General features: G+C 34.0%; 1 protein-coding gene across 2 annotated transcripts in view; it reads left to right on the plus strand.

Annotated features, from left to right (window-relative positions):
• Window positions 1-24497, plus strand: part of LOC141562947 (CD302 antigen) — a 180514-nt gene that overhangs the window by 16559 nt on the left and 139458 nt on the right. For both annotated transcript variants that reach the window (XM_074303320.1, XM_074303318.1), the window contains exons 3-7: window positions 7964-8134; window positions 13331-13495; window positions 19444-19554; window positions 20317-20457; window positions 22597-22788. In XM_074303320.1, the coding sequence (XP_074159421.1) occupies window positions 7964-8134; window positions 13331-13495; window positions 19444-19554; window positions 20317-20457; window positions 22597-22788 (780 nt within the window). The remainder of the gene's footprint in view (window positions 1-7963; window positions 8135-13330; window positions 13496-19443; window positions 19555-20316; window positions 20458-22596; window positions 22789-24497) is intronic.

Consider the following 24497-nt stretch of genomic DNA (forward strand, 5'->3'; position numbering starts at 1 on the left):
TCCTTCTCTCTCTCCTTCTCCTTTTCCTTCTTCTTCTCCTCCTCCCAACTGGGTGACTTGCCGCAAGGTCATACATATATAGTGTTATCTGTCTGATACTGGATTCTAATCCAAGTCCTCCTGACTTCAGGACTGGTACTCTATCCACTGTGCCATCTATCTTCTGCTGAGGGCAGACTTTCTTTTGCCTTTCCTTGTATCCCCACCAAATACAAATTTTATTACATTTATTTATTAGATTGCTTGATTTTCCAAAGTTACACAGTAAATGGAGTATTTTAAATTTAAACCTTCTGGTTCCAAATCTATTACTTATCCCACTAGTTAGCATTTATTAGATATTTCCAGGGAGTTCCATGAAAAAAAAAATTGTACTACTAAAAACTCAAATTGATAATGTAATAGAATGAGTTTCCTTATAAACCTGACAGCACTGATTTTTATAGTTCTAATTATTTTTATCAAATTGACAGCTATAAGGAGATGACTCAAAGATGTTTTAATGAATATTTCTCTTAGAGAATGATTAATTTTTCCAATAGTCAGTTGAAATACTTTTTGTCCAAAAAGCATCTCCTTTAAGCAGGTGTCTCTTAGAGGATTAGTATAACTTTTACAAATTACCAGTTCCTTATTATATTCCAAATGTCAATTTTCCAATAAGTTTTAAAAATCCATTCCTCTTCATAGGTTGACTATTTTCCCATGTTTTGCTCATATTCGCCTCCTTCACATGGTTCCTTTCACATATTAAGCTGTTAATAAGTATATGTTACCTGACAGCCAAATATATTTAGCATATTATAAATAATTCCATAAAGTAGACTATAGGTATTTTAATTGCTATTACATTGAGCAATATACTTAATTTGGGAAATATTGCTAATTTTTATTATGTCAGGTATCCATTAACAGGCACTATCTCTCTTACTACCTCTCTTCTTTTGCATTAAAATTTTTTTAAAGTTACTTTTATATAGGTTTGATGTCAGGCTATCTTGGCAAGCTAGTGCCCAGTATTTGGTATAGATACTCTTTATCATAAATGATATTTCTATACCTTTGAATTTTAATGGTATAGATAGATTTTTTTGTAATTTTTTTTAATATACTTTCTACTGTGTTAATAAAACCAGTATTGCTTCAATAGCGTGTTTTTCTTTGCCTATTTCCCCCATCCTCTTTCTTGAATTTAGCAACCATTTGTTGCTTAGTGTTTGGAATTTGTGCTGTTAAAACCTTATTCAAATTTTGAAATAAAGGGTTTTGGCTTCCAAATTAGAACAAAACTAACATTGAATACGATTTTTAATTTCGCTGCATTGTACTTGTTTAGACAAAATCCATTATTATTCACCATTGTGGATTGCATAGTCATTATTCTTCCATTTCTTTTCCCCTTTGTTTTCCTTCTGTTTTTCTATCTTAATTTTGTAAAATGTAAAGTATTAAGATTGCCAGAGTCCCATCTAGTAAACTATTGAATTCTTACCACTGAATATAATCAAGCAAGGTTTCCAAGTAACTCTTTAATAATATTCATCGAAAGTTTATAGTCATCTGTCTTGGTGAGCAAAGTTTGGGAACAAGAAGCCTAAAATCAGAGCAGAAACAAGATATAAAAAAGATATTAGAAGCTTGAGTTAAGAGAATCGAGAATCATGGGCCTGGTTGTTTGAATAGAAGATAAAATTAGAGAACTTTAAATAAAAAAATCTGGCATTTTATTTTCCCCTCCTCATCAGGGAAACACCAAAAGCACTAGTTACAAAGTATAATGTAAAGGGATTATAGGTCTTTTTTAGCATAAAATATTTTATTTTCAATATGTGTTCCCTCTGATCCTGAACAGTGGTCATAATGCCTACATATCCTTTGGAGTCAGAAGTCATTAATACATATCTCAGATCTTCACTTTATGACATTTGTTATCTTGAGTGAATCATTTCATTTCTCTTCAATTTGGTTACCTGGACTCTAAAATGAAACTGGACCAGTGCCCTCAGTTATATCTTTAAACTCAAAATCTTATGAATGTTTCCTGCTTTTCTCAAGGCAAATTATAACATATGAGATAAGGGCTCTTTAGGATAGAGGAAAATACTTTTATATATTAATTTTTCTTTGGCATTCAAGGGGAATAGTGAAAGGCTGCTGCTAATGTAGTCAGACCCTTTTATAGCGAGAAAAACTTAGGTAGAACAAATTGTCACTAGCAGAACACACACTGTGGATGCAGACCAAGGTTGCAGATGGAGCTTTTTGTTCATTGATTTGCCTCTTCTGAAATAGCTGATTTGCTCTGTTGAATCTAAAGCTATTATTTTAAGTTTCCTTTCAACACAAGCTGGTGTGTTCTGAGGAGAGCATTCCCCTTGAGAGTTGATCGTCTAGCTACAGGAAACACAAGGGGACTTAAGAATAAGTCCAGAAACAACAGGTTATGAACAGAAAAAGAATTCTCTTAACCAATTAGGAGAGTTTTAGCAGGGTTTTTGTTATTGTTGATCATTTAATTTAACATTCTTCAATAAGGTATTGCTAGAACACCCCAGTTATGTTCCCCTTCAAACTTCATTCTGTGAAAACAAATTGTAGAATACCAAGAAAGTAGCTGGCATGTTCCAGTAAAGTAAGGACACCACTTTACTCAAAAAGGCTTTTTGTTGCCTGAGAGGCAAAGGATTGGATTAGTTTGGTCACTGAGGTCCTTCCATTTTGCAAATTCCATGCTTTTGTAAAACTGCAACAAATATGTGTGACCTGGGCAAGTCATTTAACCCCAATTGCCTCAGCAAAAAAAAAATTGCAACAAATAAAAGGACAGCCTTCATGTATGCAAAGTGGGAAGAATGGCAGTTATTTTTTTTCTTAGATTGATAATTGTATAGGTAGTAGCTACTTAATAGCAATCCTGCTCTATTTTTTGCTTCATTTTAGTCAAAGCTCCATTATATTATATGAAAACAAAACTTACTCTACGGAAATTCAGACTAGCTACAGTACAGATTGATGTGCCTTGCTTTACGTAATAAAATTTGTTGGAAATAAAATCCTATAGTCAGTCCCCTGGTTTTTCTGATTATGTGGATATATGTCTTTGCATGTCCTCCTCAGACACATTTGCTATTGCTAAAATAACATAACGTCAGTGCTGGCATCTTTGTGCAATGTCCAAGAATATACATGGTACCCAGACTTATGTAGTACTACTGTTTTCTGCTTGTCTTTGGAAATTGTGTGAAAGACATTTTGATACTTCTTTTGAAAAGCCTTTAATGACCTGATAATTGTTTTTATAATTTTCTAATGAACTATGAAGACTGACTGCCTTGGCTCTTTCCTTCTTGTAGCTCTCTCTTTTTCTCTTTTTTAAAAATCTGATACTGAGAGGAGCTTTGAATAAACTGAGGAAATATGAGAGCATGAAGAGAAGAACTTAACTATTGAATCCTTAATTGTGGTTTAATTTTTTTTTTATTTCAAACTTAAATACAGAATGGGAAAAGAAAAAATATTGCCAGCCACAGACCACAAGAGGATTCAAAATGTAACAATAAATTTCCAGTTCAAGAAAATCTATATAATAAAAACCACACATTATTTTCAAAATTGCCCAGATTTTCTTTGCTTCTTTGTTGGTTTTCTTTTATCCTTTGCTGTATACTCTTTGCTTTATTTTTTTTCCCTTTTTCCCCATCCCTACCCTAAAGAAGGCCACAATTAAGTTTAGGTACACACACACACATTTATATGGAGAGAGATATATATATTTCCATACTTATATATATACATATATAAACACATCTAAACATACACATTTATAGACATATACATATAGATAAGACCATCCTATGCTTATTTCTCCCTCGCATCTGTTTCTCGAAAGTGTATATCATCTTCCTTCATAGGTCCAAATCTTTCCATATGAGCCAGCTCATTTCATATACCACAGCAGATTATCTATGAAAATTTTTTCTCAATTTTCTGCATTCCTTCTATTCTTGGCTACATAGGTTTTATTAAACAAGAAAATTTAAGTAAAAATGCTCTTCCCTTATAATATAGTTCAAGGTCTATTGAATCTACTTCCTTTACATCTTTTTGCCTTATTTCTTTGAAGTTCCTTACCTATTGTTCTTCCAAATTAACTTTGTTATTTTTCTAACTCAGTAAAATATTCTTTAGTAATTTATTAGGATGATGTGGAATAAATAGATTATTTAGATAAAATTGATATTTAAAAAAATTATATCAAGTTTATCTAACCATGAAGAATAAATATTACTTCAGTTATTTAGAGAAGTTTATTTGCATAGGAAGTATCCTGTGTTTACAATTTTTATAGAGATAAATTCATTTAATTAAGATAGTCCATATAGTTTCTATGTCTGTTTTGACAGATATATACCCAGGTTTTATTTTTTTGTTTTTTTTACTCACTAGGTGTTTTTTTACTTTTGAATAAATCTATTTTAGCTTAACCTTTATCTGAGATCGTGATTACTATCCTGCTTTTTTTTACATGATAAATTCAAATTCCTTCTCTTTATTTTATTTTTGTATATATCTCTCTTTTTATGTTTCCTGAAAGCAACATATATATTGTTGAATTCAAATTTTCAATCCATTTCTATTTTATGAGTAAATTTGTCCCATTTACATTCTAAGCTACAAATACTTGTGTATTTTCTTCCTTCCTATTTTTCTTTACTATATTTCTCACCCTATTTATCCTATCTCTTCTCACTCCTCTGCTTTATTTCTACCCACTACCTTGCCCTTCAATTCTTTAACCTCCCCATCTGTCTTAAAATACCTCCCTTAGCCTCTTCCCCCACCCTATTCCCTTGCTTTCTTGTTTCTAAATTTAGGAAGACCTTTATACATACATACATACATGTATACATGTATGTATGTATGTATATTTCCCTCTTTGATCCATTCCTATTGAGAGTAAAGTTCCAGCAATACCCACCCTCCTCCCACCAGCTTCTTCTGTATCTAATTTTCCTTTTAATGATTAATTTATACAAAATGATTACTCCTTTTTATATTTTCATACAGTTTTAATTTTTTAGAATCATCCCATCATACTCATCTCAGCCTAAGCCTTTCTTTTAAATTACCCAAATGGCAATAATCCTGAGAGTATTGCTGATTTTTTTGGATATATATGAAGCAAACAGTTTGAATTTATTAACTCCCTTATAATTAGTCTTTAATATTTACTTCATATTTTTCCTAAATTGTTGTATTGTCTCTTAAATTCTGGGACTTTTGTCACAAAAACCTGGAAGTCTTTGAGTTTGTTAAATGCCGGGAAGTTTTTTCATTCAGGATTAATTGCTTTTTTAAAAAATGTTTTTTGTTAAAGGGAATGTTATTACCATCATCTTTCTACCTTCTGTCTTAACAGTTTTAGTTGATGTACTTCTCAAACTTGTTTCTTTATCTGTAAAATAAAGATAACGATTCTTGTTCTACCTGCCTAACAAGTGTTGTTGTGAGCAAAACACTCTTAGAAACTTAGAGCACTATGTCAATATGAGTTGTTAATTATGGTCAAAACATAGAGAGCTGCTACTACAATACTTTTAGGGAACTTTAAGAACCATGAAATTATATTTTAAAATTACTCTCTTGGATATATAATTTGGCAGCCAAAAAAGCTAATAAGATTTTGAGTTGCATTAACAAAGATCCAATTTTCAAAGTAAATTTGAATAAAGAAAGAAAAGTTTCCCCCCCCACTCTTTTTTTGTCCTGCCCAGACCATATCTAGAATATTGTAATTAGTTTTAAATTGTCATATTTTAGGAATAGGGGAGGAAGAGAACAATTAAAATGGTCAAGAGTCTTCATAATAATGCCATATGAATTTCAATGAAATTAAACTTAAATCATTCCTTATTCTATCTGTAAAGTGGAACAATACCTTCCATGTGATAGCCCCTCAGATACTAGAAAACAACCATCATGTTCTCCCAAGTTTCCCCTTCTCCAGCCTGAACGTCCTCTATACTGTCACTTGATCCCACATGTCTCATCCATACCCCTAGAGTGTAGTAATTCAGGTATTGTGTGTGTGTGCAATCTTGTGTGACAGTCATTCCTTTTTAGACTACACTATGGGTTTTTTTGAGAACTGATGTAACTAAGTAAATGACTAAAAGAAATAGAACATTTCTATACAGATAATATTAGAATATTATGCCTGCCTCTTTTTATAGTTATTTTTTGGCTTGGTTTTTCTTTTTACAAATGCAATTAGATTGCAAGTTCCTGCTTTGGAACACCTCCACATGCAGTAAGACACATTAGTTAGTTAAAATGTGAATTAAACTGATAATTAGTCATTCCGTCCTCATTATGTAGGTAGCTAGGCTTAGTGTCAGAATAACTTGAGTTCAATTCATGCTTAAGTATTAGTTGTGTGGCTGTGAGCAAATCACTTAACTTTTCTCCACCTCAGCTTTCCACATCTGGAAAATGATGGTAATAGCACATTTATCTCATGGGATAATATTGTGAGGAGCAAATGAAATAACAAATTAAGCAATTACCCAACCTTAGAACACTATAGGAATGCTATTATTATCATTAGCAACAGCAAGTGGAATACTACCAATCATTGGGGGCGTCTTATTGTAATTTCTTTGGGCTACCATATATATTCAATCATAAAGCCAAAATCATGTAATTATAAAATATGTGGCTCCTATGGACCTTGGTCTTCATCTAGTCCAGACCCCTTGTTTTGCAGAGGAAAAATAATGACTTGCATGTGGCCTTATAGCTAATTAATGGTAAGGCAAGGAACATTCCTTATTTCCTAGCATTTTCCTTTAGGCTACATCAGACTTATTGAACTACATAATTTTAGAGTTGGGTAGAATGAAAACACCTATCTATATGACAAGGCAGAAACCCACAATCCCACACTCTTGGAGATTCAGAGTCAAGATTCATTCCCACTTCAGCTTTTGTACTGGCTGGAGACATTCGGACAAGAGCTCTCTGGAATCAAGGAGAGAGAGAGGCCTCTAAGAAAGCTAACTGGGCACAGAAAAAGATTCAGGATTTTGAAGGACAATAAAGGAGCTGGATTTTAACTCCTGGCTGCATTTTGGGATTATTGAACTGAACTGAAACGAAGGCTGCTCCCAGAAGGTCCTCAAGAAACTTGCTCACAGAGAATGATTATATTTTAGAGAAAAGAGAACATTACAGAAAGTAGGGACTGTATTTTATCTAAACTTTTTGTCTTCCCCAATATGTGCATAGTAGGTACTTAATAATTATTTAATAGAAGCTCTTCTTTCCTCTTAAGTAACTAAAATTTATTTATTGATAGCAGGAGTTTGCAAACTATATATAGACCCCATGTTCTATTTAGTGTGCCACCTATCTGCCCCCAAATTTTTTATGCGTTATATTTCTGTATCTCCATCTAAATGTAAACTCCTTGAGATCAAGAACTATGTCTTATATTTCCTTGTCTTTCATAGGTGCATAGTAGACTTAGTAAATATTTTGTTAATTGGTTAGTTGAGGTAGACTCTTCCTAGTTAATATTCATGTTATACACTGATTTAGTTTTCATGGGTCTTATTTTGCAGCAAGAGGATTTAGTATTTCTAGTACTATAGAAAAAGCAGAATATTTCAAACAAATTATTAAGCTTAGGAATAGAAATCTAAACTGAAAGATATTTCCTGAATTTGCTAATCGTTTTTGATATGTTCACTGATTCTTCTTTTAAGCATAACAAGCATCTTACTGTATGTTGGAGCAATAGTAAATTTGGACATATTAATCTACCTTTTATAATATTTTTAAAAAAGAACAACCCATGGATTTTTCAAAAATTTCTCAAAGGAGCAAAGGGCTTAGTACTTTTATTGTTTCTGAAAGTAGCCATTAGAAACTGACTACTTTGTTTCTCTCTCTCTTTAAACAGAAATATATACCCGAGATGGAAACTCTTATGGGAGGCCTTGTGAGTTTCCTTTCTTAAATAATAATGTCTGGCATCATGAATGCATCACTGATGAAGATCATAAAGGGGCATGGTGTGCTACAACCTTAAATTATCCAGATGACCAGAAGTGGGGAATTTGCCTAAAAGCAGGTAAGTATGGAAAGGATTGCCTCCTCTATGGTATGATTTTTAGAGATGCCAAAATACCCATCTGTTCCAAAATATTATTTTCCCAAAATTGTCATCTTTTTTTTGAGTAGAAGAATTTATTGGAATATCTCATTAAGATGTGAGGACAAGTAAACTTTTTGAAGATAGTAGGTTTAATTTGAAATTAAAATCTACATGTTCTGAGATTTTGATGCAATAAATAAAATGTTATTTGCAAACAGGAAGATCTCAATTTTTAGAGGTTATCGCCACCATTTCTCCTTTGCTCTGAACACCTTCCAGATGGTGCCAAATACTCTGTGTGTATGCCTGTGTGTGTGTGTGTGTGTGTGTGTGTGTGTGTGTGTGTGTGTGTAGTATTCATATCCACATTTTATTTGTCAATTGACATTAATAACACTGGGCATCAACAACAAAAAAGATTTTGTCACATTCACAAAATATTAACCTATGTATTGGGGGTTTTGCAACTGATTTCAGCTGCAGTTTTACATTTCATCTGTTAACTCACATAATCCTCAAAGGAATTGGTTTTATATTTTAAAAATCTTTTTCTAAACAAAACTGAACTGTATTCATTTAACTTGCCCAAATGTAGTCAATGATTCCTGTCATATTTCACCCATAAAATCATTCCTCAATATCCAACAAAATAATTGGCTAGCAATTGTTTTCTAATTGCCGGGTTAGTACTTCTCCACTTTGGAGATTTCCTGATAGCAGAGTTTCCTGAGCTCATTACGGAAAGCCCCTAGGTTTTCCCAGGAAGAATTCTAAGTATGAATACATGAAATGGAGCTCAAGTAAAGCTTTAACCATAACCTTATGGTTTTGATAAGTTCATTGGCAGTTTCTTGGTAATTTTCTGCCTTGTTTCCAAAAAAGTTTTTTGGTCACTTTGACAAATAAATTACATGTTGTAACTTTCTTTAACTTTTCTTCAGAATGTTAATTTTTTTTTTTATCATTTCCCTGATTTGAGCCCATACAAATATCCCCACTGATTTTAATCTTACTCACTGATTCTTGGAAATGTACTTTTCAGATTAAAAAAAAAAATCTACATCATTTCGATTCATTTTGTTTTAGTCTAGAAATGAAAGTTCGGCTAGATAAGTTTTTTGATTTGGGTTTTTTGTTTTTCTAAGTTGATATCATGAACTTGGTGATTTGGGTCAGTTTGTATTACTAAATGAAGATCTGAAAATAGAAATGTAGAAATGTTCCCTCAAATAAGAGACTCTCACTTTGCTGATCAGTGACTCATGAAGCCAGAACTGAAAGCTTCTTTGAGTTTTCTTTTGAGCCTTTGAGTTTTAACCTCCTCATTTTAAGGAGAAGGAAACTGAAGAGACCCCAGGAAGTCATGACTTATTTACGGTTGTACAAGTAGAGTATCTGAATCAGGATTTGAACCTGGAGTCTTTGATTCCAGCATTAGTGTTATTTCACTTATCATTGTGTTAAAGTTCTAACTTGTCACGAGGAGCATTATTGTTATACTCTGAATCTTCAAGTGCATCTTTTTCAGCCAAATTCTATGTTTCTGATCGTTGTATAGTAATTCTTCCTTAAGTATATAAAATAGGTATTATAGTTAATGATAGATTTGGATATTCTACGATACGTTTAGATGTGGATATATTTAATAAGCAAAAACATTAATTTTTTGAGTTGTTCGGTCATGTCTGACTCTTTGTGACCCTACTTTAGGTTTTCTTGGCAAAGATATTGGAGTGATTTGCCATTGTCTTCTTTAACTCATTTTAACTCAATTTAACAGATTAAATGACTTGCCCCAAGTCTTTTTTACTAACTACAGCTAGTGAGTTTCTGAGGACAAATTTGAACTCAGGTTTTCCTGATTCCAGACCAAAGCTCAGTTTATTCTATGTCATTGGAACAACAGATAATATGTAACAAGGTCCATATATCCCATTAGTTAAAAGCTGAATGCAAAGGGAAACAACAAAAATAACCTGATCATCTATTTTCCAGCCAAAATGGAGTATTTCTCCATCTTATTCTTTCCTGACCTTTAGTTTCACTAATCATAAAAAATTCCTGATCTTAGAAAAGATCAGCCCAAGTTATATAAAGCCAGACCCAAGTCATGTAAAAGGAGATGGGAAGAAGAGAATAAGTAGTTAAGTGCCTGCTATGTGCTTTACAAATATCTTGTTGAGCAGTCTAAGGCAGAAAGAGGTTAAATGTTTTTTTCTGACAGGCCTTAGAAGTCCTACTTAGCGGCTATACAACAATCATGACTCCTTTTGAGGTTTTCTTGACAAAGATACTAGAATGATTTGCTATTTCCTTTTCCAGCTCATTTTACAGAAGAAAAAAACTAAGGCAAAAAGGATTGTGACTTGCTCTGAGTCACATAGCTGGGAGTGAGGCAGTCTGAGTCACATAGTCTGAGGCAGGATTTGAACTCAGGTTTTTCTAACTCTAGGCTTTGCTCTCTATCTACTACTATGGGTGTGTGTGTATAAAATCTGAAAATGATGGAATGATAGAGACTAGAACTAGGATGTAGGTACTGAAGTCATTGATGAATTTGTGAGCAGTCTGATACAATAAAAGGGTCACTGATTCTTATAAAAGACCTAGTTCAAACTCAGGTTCTACTGATGAGACCCTGTGTAGACTTGGTTTGAAGCCATTTATGTTTCTGGGCTGTTTCCTCAACCATAAAATAAAGAGATTGGATTAGTTGGATGTGAAGTTCCCAATTCAATTACAAGCACCTGGGTGGTGTAGTAGATAACTTGAGATTCAGAATGGTTACAATTCTAAAGTCTCTAACTCAAAATTTCTCCAAAGGAGCCCTTATATCTTTTCACCAATTCTACTGCCTTGTTTCTAAACCTAATATTCACCTGCATATGATCTCCCAGTCTCTTAGTTTTATTCAGATTTCACTTGGCCTGAATCCCACAGTCATTTTATAAGTGGTATTCACACTCTCATCCTAGGATCACCACCTTCCCTTTCTGAATCTTAGACCAGGGTGACTTCTAGCATTTGCTTTCTCTGTTCATTATCTTAAACTTGCTAAAGAAACTCATAGTATCATAAAGCTAAGAGAAAGAAATCTCAAACCATATAATCCATGGATTATTAACCTGGGGCTCTGTGAACATGGTTTGTTTGGCTTTTTAAAAGATTTTTTTCCCTAGGATAGTCTTCTTAATGTAGTTTTGATTATGTTGATCTTTCTAAAACTTTCAACGATTTCCTATTACCTACATGAACAAAGATTTAAAGATACATAGGACCTCATTTAATACAATCTAATTTTATGATCAAGAAAACCAAGACCCCAAGAAGTTAATGTTACATATTATGTAGAATTCAAACCCAGGTTCTCTTATTCCATACACACTGTTCACTATGTCAAGCTACCCAGTATTGTTAGCCAGACAAAAATGCCATTTACTCTTTGGTTTCAACTAATCTTTGCAGATTTTTATGCACTATGCCTACTTTAAACCAAACTATATTATTCTTCTAGCATAGTGACTGGTACATATTTCTTGTTGTTAAGTTCCAACTCTTTGTAACCTCATTTGGGAATTTCTTGGGAAAGATACTAGAGTCATTTGCTATTTTCTTCTAAAGCTTATTTTATAGGTTAGGAAACTACGGCAAAACAGGGTTAAGTGACTTGTCCTGGGTCACACATTTAATAAGTGTCTGAGACCAGATTTGAACTTGGGTTGTTCTGACTCTAGGCCTGGTGCTCTATCTACTGAGCTATCCAGTTGCCTTGTATATAGTAGGTTCCCAAATGCTTGAATGGATCAAACAGAACTTATAACATCAAAGTTACAAGCCAGGACTCCAGGTTGGCTTTCAATGCTCTAGAACTCTGTAGCTAAAGAAGAGTAAAACAGTTTTTGGCCAAAAAAATTTTTATATATATGTATGTACATACATACATATATATAGATATAAAAAAAGCAAACATGATGGCATCAAAGAAATACCACACTGTGCCTGTGTTCTCTTTCAAAAAAACCCCAAAGATTATTATATATTGGATAATAGAATTGTCAAGGATAGAAGGAGCCTTAACAAGTTCTATAACTTGATTTGGAGTCAGGAAACTTTCATTCATATCTGAGTTCTGCCATTTATTTATTAACCTGTGACCACAAATAAAATCACTTAAACCACTCCAGACCTTGAACTCCACATCCTGTGAACATCATTTTATAAGTGAGGAAATTGAAACTCAAAAAGATTAGCTGACTTCTCTTCAAGTCACGCAAATGACTTGGTGGAGCTAAAAAAAACAAACAAAAAAAACTAATTCTTAATCCTATCCTGTGCTGCTCCCACAGATATGTTTTAGTATTTTATCTTCCTCTTATAATTGTTATTCCATGTTAATATTTCAAAGGTTATTTTTGTAGAAAACTGTAATGAAATTATTTAGCACATTTCAGTCATCTCTACTTGAGGATGCATGAATCTGTGTTTCAAAACTCAAGTTATTATTTGCTGATTGCTGTCACAGTGGACAGAGTGCCAGACCTGGAATTAGGAAAATTCATCTTCCTGAATTCAAATCTGGCCTTGGACAATTAACTATGTGATCCTGGGCAAGTCATCTAACCCTATTTGCTTTAGTTTCTTCATCTATTAAAAAGAAAAGAAAAGAAAAAAAACAAAAAGCAGAAGAAGAAAATGGTAAACCATTTCAATATCTTTTCCAAGAAAACCTCAAATGGGGTCACAAAGAGTCCAGCATGAATGAAACAATTAAATAACAAAAAATTGAAATTTCAGGCTTAGACTCCTTGAGAAAAAATAATCTAATGGTGTTTCTTCCATATTACTGTCTCATGATAAGACATCACAATTGTTAATAGTGATATTTAGGTTATCAAACATAACCAATAACATTTTTGTCACATAAAAATTCTGTAAACACTGAAGTTCAGGAATAGATGATGGAGGGGGCAGCTAGGTGGTGTATTGGTTAGAGCACCAGCCCTGAAGTCAGGAGGACCTGACTAGAAATCTGGCTTCAGACACTTAACACCTCCTAGTTGTGTGACCCTGGGCAAGTCACTTAACTCTCAATTGCCTTAGCAAAAAAAAAAAAAAAGAATAGATGATGGAAATAAAAGTCTATACTCTTTTAAATGTTGTTTCTTTTAATAGAGGATGGCTGTGAAGATAATTGGGAAAAGAATGACCAATTTGGAAGTTGCTACCAGCTTAATACACAGGCATCTCTTACATGGAAGGAAGCATTTGTTTCATGTCAAAATCAAAGAGCAGATTTAGCAAGCATATCAAGTGCTGATGAATTAATTCTTCTTAAAGGTAAGCTAACCCTAAGGCAATATAGATAAAATATCTCATGTGTAAAAGTTGAATTAAATGTAAAAAAATAACTGGTGAATAGCAGTATCAGAATATAATGCACACTATCTCTGAATTCTAAGAATTTATATTCTGACAATAGTAATACCTCTAAATAAAAATCCATCTAGACAGATATTTGTTCACTTTAAATTATTCTGTGCATTGAAAATAAGCTCATGGTGCAAAGTGGCAGATGAATTCCATATTGGAAAAAAGAATAGGGGATATAAAGACTAAATTAACATTTATTCTAGCTGAAAGGATTTGTAGCAGTAATAATTAAATTTAAAAAAAAAAAGAATGAAAAGTACTTAAAGATAAAAGGGAGAAAGGAAAACAGGTATGTAAATAGGTATATAGTAAGGAGAAATAAGAACCTTAAGTATGTTCAGGTAGTATGAGTGAAGATTTTGAACTTGAGTAAGCTTAACATTGGTAGAGTTAAGTCATACATTGTAAATGAAGTAATACTTCCTGTTTAATCATTAAATTGATAAATATATATTTTTATTGAAAACAGTCACTTTATTATACAATTTTTTGACAGTATATATGCATGATTAATTTTTTTTATAACATTATCCCTTGTAATCATTTTTCCAAATTTTCCCCTCCCTCCCTCTACTCCCTCCCCTAGATGACAGGCAATCTCATACATTTTACATGTGTTACAATATAACCTAGATACTTGCTGCACATTAAGTATTAGATTCCGAAGGTATAAGTAACCTGGGTAGATAGACAGTAGTGCTAACAATTTACATTCACTTCCCAGTGTTCCTTCTCTGGGTGTAGTTGTTTCTGTCCATCATTGATCAGCTGGAAGTGAGTTGGATCTTCTTTATGTTGAAGATATCCACTTCCATCAGAATACATCTTCATACAGCATTGAAGTATACAGTGATCCACTGGTTCTATTCATTTCACTCAGCAAAATTGATAAATATTTTTAATGCTTACTATTTGTAAAGTATTGTGCTAATCATTGGGTATCCAAACAAAAAGCAAAAAAAAAAAAAGTCTCTGCCCTTAAAGATTTTCTATCTTTTACAGAGATATAATGTCCATTCAAGACAGAGTTTTTAGAAAGTATCCCAGTGTGGGGTGTTGGAGAGGAAGGCACTGGCATCTAGAGATTTAGGGAAACAATTCATATAAGTGGTAGCATTGAACTGAGTCTTAAAAGAAGCAGAAGAATCTTAAGAAATACAGATTAGAAGAGGGAGAATTCCAGGCATGAGTGACGACCAATACATAGGCCTAGCGATGAGAGATGAAAATCAGATGTGAGGAACAATTCGGTCAGTATAACTGTTCTGTGAAGTATGTAAAGAAAAGTAATGTGTAAGAAAATGAAAAGACAAGAAGGAATCACTAGATTGTGAAGGACCTTCAATGAGGAACAGAGGAGTTTATTTTTGATCTTAGCCATTAGTTTTTTGAGTAGGGAAGTGAAATTGTGAAACTTGTGTGTTTTAGCTAAATTCATAGTAGCATCAGACAGGAAGATGGATTGAACTTGGAAGAAACCTGAGGAATTGAGACTTTATATAGGAGGTTGTTGTAATAGTCTAGGGAAGAGGTGAACTAGAGTGGCTACTTCATGACAATATATATGTAAAATAATCATAGAGAAAGAAAAGATTTGGTAACTAATTGAACACGTAGAGAGTAAAGTGTCAGGGATGACCCCAAGGTTATGAACTAGGCTAACTGCCAGAATGGTGGTGCCATTGACAGTAATAGAAAGTCTGAAGGAGAGGTGAATTGGGGAGAAAAGGAAATAAATCCTGATTTAGGCATGCTGGGAATAAGATGGTGCAAGGACATTCAGTTGGAAGTGTGCGATAAACACAGAGAGAGACTCAAGGCAGATATTATGGCTTAATAAATAGATCTGGGAATCATCTGTGTAGAGAGCATAATTAAGCCTATGGGAGTTGATGAGATCACATGGTGAAAGTATGTAGAGAGCCTTGGGAGATATCCACAATTTGTTGATTCACGAGTTCCAGAAAAAGAAGGCTAAGGAGAAATAATCAGATGGATAAGAAGTGAACCAAGAGAACAGTAGACTTAGGGAAGTGAAGTGGTTAGTAGTGTCATATACTATGGCATGATTACAAAGGATCTAAAGTCCCATTCTATTTGACTGTTGAGAAATCAGTGCCAGAAGATGGAAGCATCAAGAGGGGAAGTGATGTATAATGAAACAGGGAAATTTGTTGATTTTGGACCAAGAGTTCCAGATACCTTGGTGAAAGGGGGCAGGCAGAGCTCTAGTAGGACATTAGTAGGTAAGATGGAAGTGGATGGGTGGCCCAGTGTATAGAATCATAGCCCCAGAATCAGAAGGACCTGAGGTCAAATTCAGCCTAAATATTTACAAGCTGTGTGACTTTGGACAAGTCATTTAACCTCTATTACCCTGCCCTATATCCCTTCCCCCCCAAAAAAAAGTGATTGAAGTGGATGGGAATGAGGCAAACATGGTTAAATCATTTGCCTAGGGTCACACAACATTGATAACTATCTGAAGTTGAATTTTAACTCATGAAAATAAGTCTTCCTGACTCCAGGCCTGGATCTCTATCTACTGCATCAACTGGCTGCTCCCTTGAATTAGGATTACTCAGACTTTGCATCTATATTTTTTCCTCTGGTATACATATAGTTAGCACTATGTTCCACCCCTTGCTCTCTTTTTTTCCCCTTTTCTTCCTACACTCTCCCTAAGAAAATAAGCTCCATGGAGGTAAGAAAAAGGTTTATACATCCATACGTGCATGTATAAATGTATATGTATGAATGCCTAAAAACACATTATGAAAGTATTTTTACATACATACATATACATATACATTCATATATGTATGCATATAACTTATATATGTATGAATATGTTAATATTCTCCTTGTTATTCAGTAAGCTCAGAATCTGGTTCTTAACTTTCAACCCCATTCCAACTCCTCTTATACTGGAGAAGTTCAACAAATATGTTAATATTCCATTAGATACCCCAACTTCTAGTTCTTCAGTCTACTCCTCCACTTTACTTCAGCCTCCATAAGATCAGTCATATCCCTAACTCACAAGTGTTCTTGCCTCTCTCCTTTTCCAACTAATTGCTTGAAAATGTCATTGCACTAAGTAATTTTTTCCTTTATTTCCTTTCATTCCCTTTTAAACCTTTTGTACTCTGGCCTGACCTCTTCACTCAACTGATACTTCTCTCTCTCAAGTTATCAGTGATCTCTTAATTACCAAATATAATAGCTCTTTCTCAATCCTCACCCTTCTTGACCTGTAGTATTTGACACTGTTAATTGCCTTTCCTTTCTGAATACTCTTTTCTTCCTGTTTTTTTTTTTTTTTGTATGTGTGTGTGATTCTTCCCTCTTGGTTCGCCTTCTATTTGTCTGATTAATCCTCAGTTTCTTTTGATGGATCTTGTAAGTCCCTTGACTGGATCTCTCAAGGCTCTATATGATGCCCTTCTCTCTCTCCTTTTTATATTCTATCATTAGAGTGTCTCTATCTCTGTCTCACTCTCACATTCATACATTTATATCATGCTGCATATTAGATATTTCAATAAATACTTAATCACTCAACAACTTGACAAATTAAGGATATCATAAGACTTAATTCTTGAAAAAACCTTAGAAACACCTCTTCCAACTCCATTTTGCAGATGACAAAACTGAGACCCAGAGATTTGTCCTTACTATATATATAGTTCCTTCACATCTCATAGTTCTAGAGCTCAAAATTTCTGTCTTCATACCTTTTTCCTCATTAATTTGAAACTTGGATAATTAGCACTTCTATAAGAAAAAATTTATATTTTCTGAAAATATGCTTCCCTATATAAGCAAAAAATAATATCCCTAAATGTATATTTACCAATCTTGTAAAGGGCTAGAACTCAGCAAATGCACTTGAATAATGGAGCATGTGAAGCTAATTGCCAATTGGACAATTCTCTTATTAACATGTTTGAAGAATGACCCTCCCCAACTATTCTGTGTTGGCTGGATCGGTGGGTGTGGACAAAGAAGGGGAAGTGACATGAGTAGGTGGAGTAGGAGGAGGAGATTGATTCATTCTCCTGGCTGTGGAGAGAGAGGAAGGAGGTGTGGAGATTGCTAGATCTAATCCCCTGACCAAGACCACAAAAGAGCAAGAATAAAGACTTTTTAATTATCCTGACTCTGACTGATTCTAAGAGATCCATTGTCCCAGCACAATATAATTCCATGAGTTTCTTGAATAATGCTTAATGTATTCTGGTAGAAGGGGGTTGAATTAATTAAATCTTCTCATCTGAAGTATGAAGCATTACTGCAAAGTAATTATCTGAGACCAAATCATAAAGAAAACTTGTGATATCACCAAACCGAGCATTTTAGCAACAAAAACTCAGGGATTTTCCATATATCTTTAAGTATTACCAAAGAAAGTCATAGAATTGCCTCAAAGAGCATATTTAATATAAAAGGCCCCCTCTATCTCACCTTTTAGATAGAGGCCCATCTTACAGTATTTATACTTGACTTTGAGTTGCCAGCTGGGTGATGCTATCAATTGGCTTAGCCAGGATTTTATCATAAACATCAGGAGTGTTTTTGTTGTTTTGTAACAACTTTGTTTTAAATTTTGTTTTGTTTTTCATTTGATTCTCTTAACTATATCTGGACTCATCAAGAGATGCTCAGTTTGATAACTAAAGTCATCATATAACTATTCTTTCCTGCTCTAGTTTAGTCTAAATACTGCTAATGGTCTTAATTTTCAAGCCTCTGACAATATATAACTAAAAACCTATTGCATTAAAACAGAGGAATGGGGGGAAGAGGAAAGAGGAGAAAGAAACAAACATTTATTAATTGCCTCTTACAACCAGGCACTATTCTCAGCACTTTGACAACCATTTCAATAAATCTGATAAACATTATATAAATTACCTCCTATGTTCCAGGCTGGGTGAAGCACTGAGTGCTAAGTACTATTACATTCCCTGTCTTGTCTATCTCAGTTTCCTCATCTGTAAAAGTTATATGACTTCTCCACAAAGTTAGTGTCTGAGGCTGCTTTTGAACTCGTCTTCCCAATTCTAGGGACCCGCCATACCACCTAGCTGCCTTACTAAATAAGATTCCCTAAGAACTACATGATGCCACCAGTTTAGATCTGGGATTTTATTGCTCCAGGAAGCTCCCCAGAGGAATCTCCTTCTCCCAGTTGTTGTTTAAATGTTTCAAGCATATCCAACTCTTTGTGACCTGATTAGCAGTTTCCTTGACAGAGATACTAAAGTTTTGCCATTTCCTTCTCCAGCAAAAAATATAGATGAGAAAACTAAGGCAAATAGGGATAAGTGACTTGCCCAAAGTCACACAGCTAGCATCCAAAATCAGATTTTAACTCAGAAAGATGCGTCTTTCTGACTCCATGGTTGGAGTTCTATCCACTGTGCTACTGAAGTGGAAAAGCACCCCAGATGGGACCGTGAGAAAAATAATCTTGAAACTCTTTAGTTAGAAGTTTGTTACTAGCTCTTCATGCCCATTTAATGTAGATGGTATGAATTTTCTCTTGAGTGGGCACTTCACTACCTTGCTGCCTTTGATGAGCCATACTCCTATTTTTCACTTCTATTAGGAGTAGTTTGGAGTGAGGGATTGTTAGAAGTATACTATTGGAGAAGAATGCTTAAAAATCCAGATTGTATCAACTCAAGTATTTAGGAAGTGTGTTAGTAACCTAAAGGATTGTGTTGCCCCATTCACTCAATGCTATTTTTATTGAATCATAACTTAAATTAGAGTTCTTTAGATTATGTGGTGCCAATAACGTCAGCCTTAATCAAATAACTCAATGAATGTCTTTTTAATCTTTACAGACAAAGAGGGGATTCCAAAAATGTTCTGGATTGGATTAAATCAACTAGATTTTTCAAAAGGTTGGGAATGGTCTGATCACACCCCGTTAAAGTTTCTCAACTGGAATCCAGGTGATTTTTTTTTTTTTTTCCTTTCTCCTTACTAAGAATAGTGTAGACTTTTATAAAATAGGTTTTGACTCTCTCCTCAATCCCTACCCAAGACTTGAGAGTTTGTGACACTCATAATTCTTTAATTTGTACTTATATTACCTATCTTTAAAAAACTTTTCCTTCTACGGTATGCCAGTTGTAATACTATTGGTAGATAGTTTTGGACTCTCTGATGGAGCCATTGAACATTTATTGGTGACCATTGGATTAACTAGTCCTTGGCACATGGTCTGAGGAAATCTGAGTTACCAGATGAAACAACTATCTGGATATTTTGTGGAAATGGAGAACTCTTTGAGAAGACGGGCCAAATTTAAATTTATACCACACACCTGACATTTATTACTGAAACTGTTCCTCAGATGCTCTAACAAAACTAGCCTTGCGAACCTTTGTTTATTCCTTCCATCCTTTTTCCCCTTTTCTCTTTCTTTCTTTCTCTGCTTCTATATTCCTTTAGTGTTCTCTATCCCTCTCCTAAAGGTTAGAAATGTACTTTTTTTATTCCATTCTTCCTTCAGTCAGGGCTGAAGATTCTTTGTGGGCATTGTGGGGGTGTTAGTTGGGTTCCAGTTAATTTAAGTTTTACCAGATAATGTTCTTGTTCTCTTTAGGAAAAGCAGAAGTCTAGAAATTCCCTTCCTTTTTTTCTTCTTTTCTAACTGAATACAAAACTTCTTTTCCCCCATTCCATTTTTTTTCTTCCCCAAAACTCTTAAGAAATTCCCAGTTCACCTACAATAGGTGGCTCAAGTTGTGTAATAATGAATGCCGAATCAGGGCAATGGCACAGTTTTCCATGTGAAGCTCGGTTCCCCTATGTCTGCAAGAAACAACTGAATGAATCGTCGACGTCATCAGGTAATGCTTCCCTTTTTTGATCATTTGCAAAAAAGACTTTAAAAAATCATAGTTTTGTGAAAAATAAAATCAATATATTTAGGGGATCTTTATACAGATTGTCTTCATCCAAATGGAGAGATATAGCTAATAAATTTTGTTTCCTAGGAAGGATTCATTTATAGCTCATATTAACAATGTGGCCTTGTTGAATTGTCTTTAAAACTGAAATGAACAAAGTGAGGCAAGTAGAAAGTATACATTTCAGTGTTTCTACAAGTGGAAAACAAAGCTTGTAGACAATTAAAGCGTGTTTGTACATGCAATTCTGTAGTTTCTAGAGTTGTGACTCAATAAAACAATAATTACTTTCATAGGATTAGAGTTGTTACTATGCCACTAAGACTTCAATGGTATTACTCAGATTAATTTTGTTTAGATTAACTTCTAGCATCTTAAGAATGAAAAACTATACATTAGTTTATACAAAAATAAAATGCAAACTGATTTAAAGTATTAAATAATAGATACAAAATACATCAAGTAGATACAATAGAATTCCTAATTCAGGAAAAGAAAAAAAATAACAAATTCAAAAATATATTCTGTCATAAGGTTATTTCCTATAACATTGTGAACTAGCTCCATTTGGCTGTGAAGTGAGCCATTATTTTCCTGACCCCCTCCTGACATCAACAAGTTCAAATTAAACTCGCCAGCTTTCTCCCAAATTAGCTTCTCCAAAATTTCATAATTCTCTTGAGAGACACACCTGCCAATCACTCAAGGCCAGGATCCTTCCAATCACTCAGATTGGCAATTTGGAGTCACATTCAACTCTCTCCATTTTACATCCCTTTACACACAGTCTATCCTTGCTAAACTGACTGGTTTACTGTTTCCTGGGTTTGGCATTCCATCTACTCTCTAACATTTTGTATCTGCTAATCTCAAACATATGGGTACTCCCTCCTCAACACCATGACTTTTTAGAATACCTAGCTTCATTTAAGGCTTAACTCATGTTTCTTTCTGTCAAGAAAACCTTTCCTCAACCCTCTTCTCCAGACTTACTTTTCTTTTCTTCAAAATATTATTTATACAAATATCTATATAAATATCTATTCTCTCCTCCTCCCTACCTTGAGCAATTTATTAGGAACCATTTAAAGACAGCAATTGTTTTTCAATTTTTCTAAATATCTTCAGCATCTAGCCCAGCCTCTAATACATTGCACAGTCAATGAATGTTGGACAGGACTGTTTGAGAAAACCATAGATTAGTAGTTTAAAGTTGAGACAAATTAAGGACATTAAGATTCTTCATAAGGGTCTCTCTCAAATAAACTCTCAGAAATGAAAACCTCAAAGAGGAAAGCAAAAGCTCACTGATAGAGAGCATTGTTTCCTAACCACAGATATTGCAGGTACACATTCAGAGTGATAGGAATGGTGTCCTGCTTTTATTTCCTTTTCTTCAGAATTTTTTGTGCTAAAGAAATTTCAGAATTTGTGAATTTAGGCTAGTGGTGCCATAAAGGCAAAGTTGAGAGGAATGACTGATATGGCTATTCTCTTTTATCCTAAAAAAAAAAGGGAGGGAAAAAGGAAAACTCTATATTCTATCTTCTACCCTATTTAGCTATCTCTTGGCTAGTGCATAAATGGTCAAAATTGAATTTATTGTTTACATAGATTATTCCAACTTTAAATTTCCTTTTGTCATCAATGACTATGCTAAGCTGTTCGTGTAACAAAATGGTAGCGTTTGCTTCACTGATGAGTATTAACTCTTTAGGTTACAGAGAGTATTGGCAAACTTGACCAGGCTTGTGCCCAGAGAAAGATTCAATTATTCTGTAGTCTCCCTCTGTCAGCAAGAGACCAAGGGATATTTTCTTTTCAGCACCCTTGTTGCTTCTGCTCCTACCTACACAGATATGTGCCCAGTGTGGCAAGTTAGATCTACCCCTACTAGATTCACCTTCTTGTTTTATTCCCTACTAAAAAAAAGTCAATATTTCCATAGCATATAAGATCCCAGCTTTCCCAGAAGAGTTACATTTTAAGAAGGGAGAACATATATACAAAGTTATTTGGTCAAAATGAATGTGTCTTCAATGGAATATAAATAACTGCTTTTCCCCACCCCACCCCCAGATGTTTGGACATATTTAGAGACCCACTGTGATCCAGGCTGGCTACCAAACAATGGATTTTGCTATCTTCTGGTAAATAAAAGTAGTTCCTGGGATGAAGCAAATGCAGAATGTATATCCAACCACAGTAATTTAATCAGCATGCATTCTTTAGCTGATGTGGAGTTAGTTGTCACAAAGCTCCATGAAGGAGGTAAGTTTTTCAAAGGCTCTCAGATGAGATGTTTTTAAGCATTCTAATATACTTGCTCTATTAGCAAAAATGTTAATTTTGTGAAAACCTGACAAATTTTATCCTATGGTTTACATGTTCTCCACTATTCCTTATAATGTAAGTCCTCATTTATATCCTACCAGTGATAATAATAATTTTATAATTCTTAAATGTATCAAAAAATCATGAGTATGTGAGGAAAAATAAGTTATTTGTTTTCCTTCAAGAGACATAAAGCACATGTCATCATTCTCATTAAGTTCCAGCAGTTATTGTGGAGGTAATGTGGCCCTTTGTAGGATTAGTCATTGGGTGGGATGGGGGGAGCAGCCAGATGTAGTGAATAGAGCACCTGCTCTGTCTGGAATCAGGAGGACCTGAGTTCAAATTTAGGCTCAGACACATAACACATCCAGTGTGACCCTGGACAAGTCACTTAACCCCAATTACCTAGCCCCCCCCCAAAAAAAAAGGATTAGTCATTAGGAAATTACCTAAACTTATAAAAATATATGTTAAGACTAGCAGAATGAGAAGAAGAGTTAGCACTAGAACAAAAAAAAAATAAAAAAATGATATCACTGAAAGACCAAGATAGGTAGTGCATACATCTGAATTACTCCTAATAAAGAAGAGAGGGAATCAAGTGAATTCACAATGAATATCAGATTTTAAAATAGTAAGTAGTTTTCATGACACAGACTGTTTTAATATATAGAAAGGCTAGGCTAAATAACACTTCCGTTGGTCTCCTGTGCTAAAGAAGACAAAGCTGAGATTTGCTAAATACCTACTATGTGCTAGTTGCTCAGGGTGTAATACAGAGAATTAAACAGTCCCTATTTTCTAGAATGGAAGAGATAGGTACATATGTAAGTATATATAAAATAAATATGAAATGGATAGTCTCAACTGGGTCTATATTTCAAAGAGATAAGGGAAAAGGACCCACATGTGCAAAATGTTTGTGGCAGCCCTTTTTGTGGTGGCAAGAAACTAGAAACTGAGTGGATGCCCATCAACTGGGGAATGGCTGAATAAGTTATGGTATATGAATGTTATGTAATATTATTGTTCTATAAGAAATTATCACCAAGATGAATTCAGAAAGTCTTATAGAGATTTACAAGAACTGGTGCTAAGTGAAGAGAGGAGAACCAAGAAAACATTGTATCCAGCAACAACAAGATTATGTGATTATCAATTCTGATGGAATTGGAGATGATTCAGGCCAATTTCAATAGACTTGTGATGGAGAGAGCCATCTGCATCCAGAGAGAGGATTATGAAGACTGAATGTGCATCACAACATAGTATTTTCATCTTTTTTTCATTTGCATGCTTTTTGTTTTCTTATTTTCTTTCCTTTTTGATCTGATTTTTCTTGTGCAGCATGGTAATTATGGAAATATGTATAGAAGAATTGCACATGTTTAACATACACTGGATTATTTGATATCTGGGGGAGGGATGAAGGAAGGGAGGGAGAAAAAATTAGAATACAAAGTTTTTTGAAAACTATGCATATATTTTGAAAATAAAAAGTTTAGAAATATGACATGGATAAATACAAATAAATATAATAAAGTTAGTTTTAAAAAGAGAGGGACACTTAATAATTGGGGAAATTGGGGAATGACTATTTTTTAGAAAGTGATGTATAAGCTGCAAGAGAAAGATTCTTTTAA

The sequence above is a fragment of the Sminthopsis crassicaudata genome, chromosome 3 (assembly GCF_048593235.1).
Source record: "Sminthopsis crassicaudata isolate SCR6 chromosome 3, ASM4859323v1, whole genome shotgun sequence".
NCBI classification, from domain to species: Eukaryota; Metazoa; Chordata; class Mammalia; order Dasyuromorphia; family Dasyuridae; genus Sminthopsis; species Sminthopsis crassicaudata.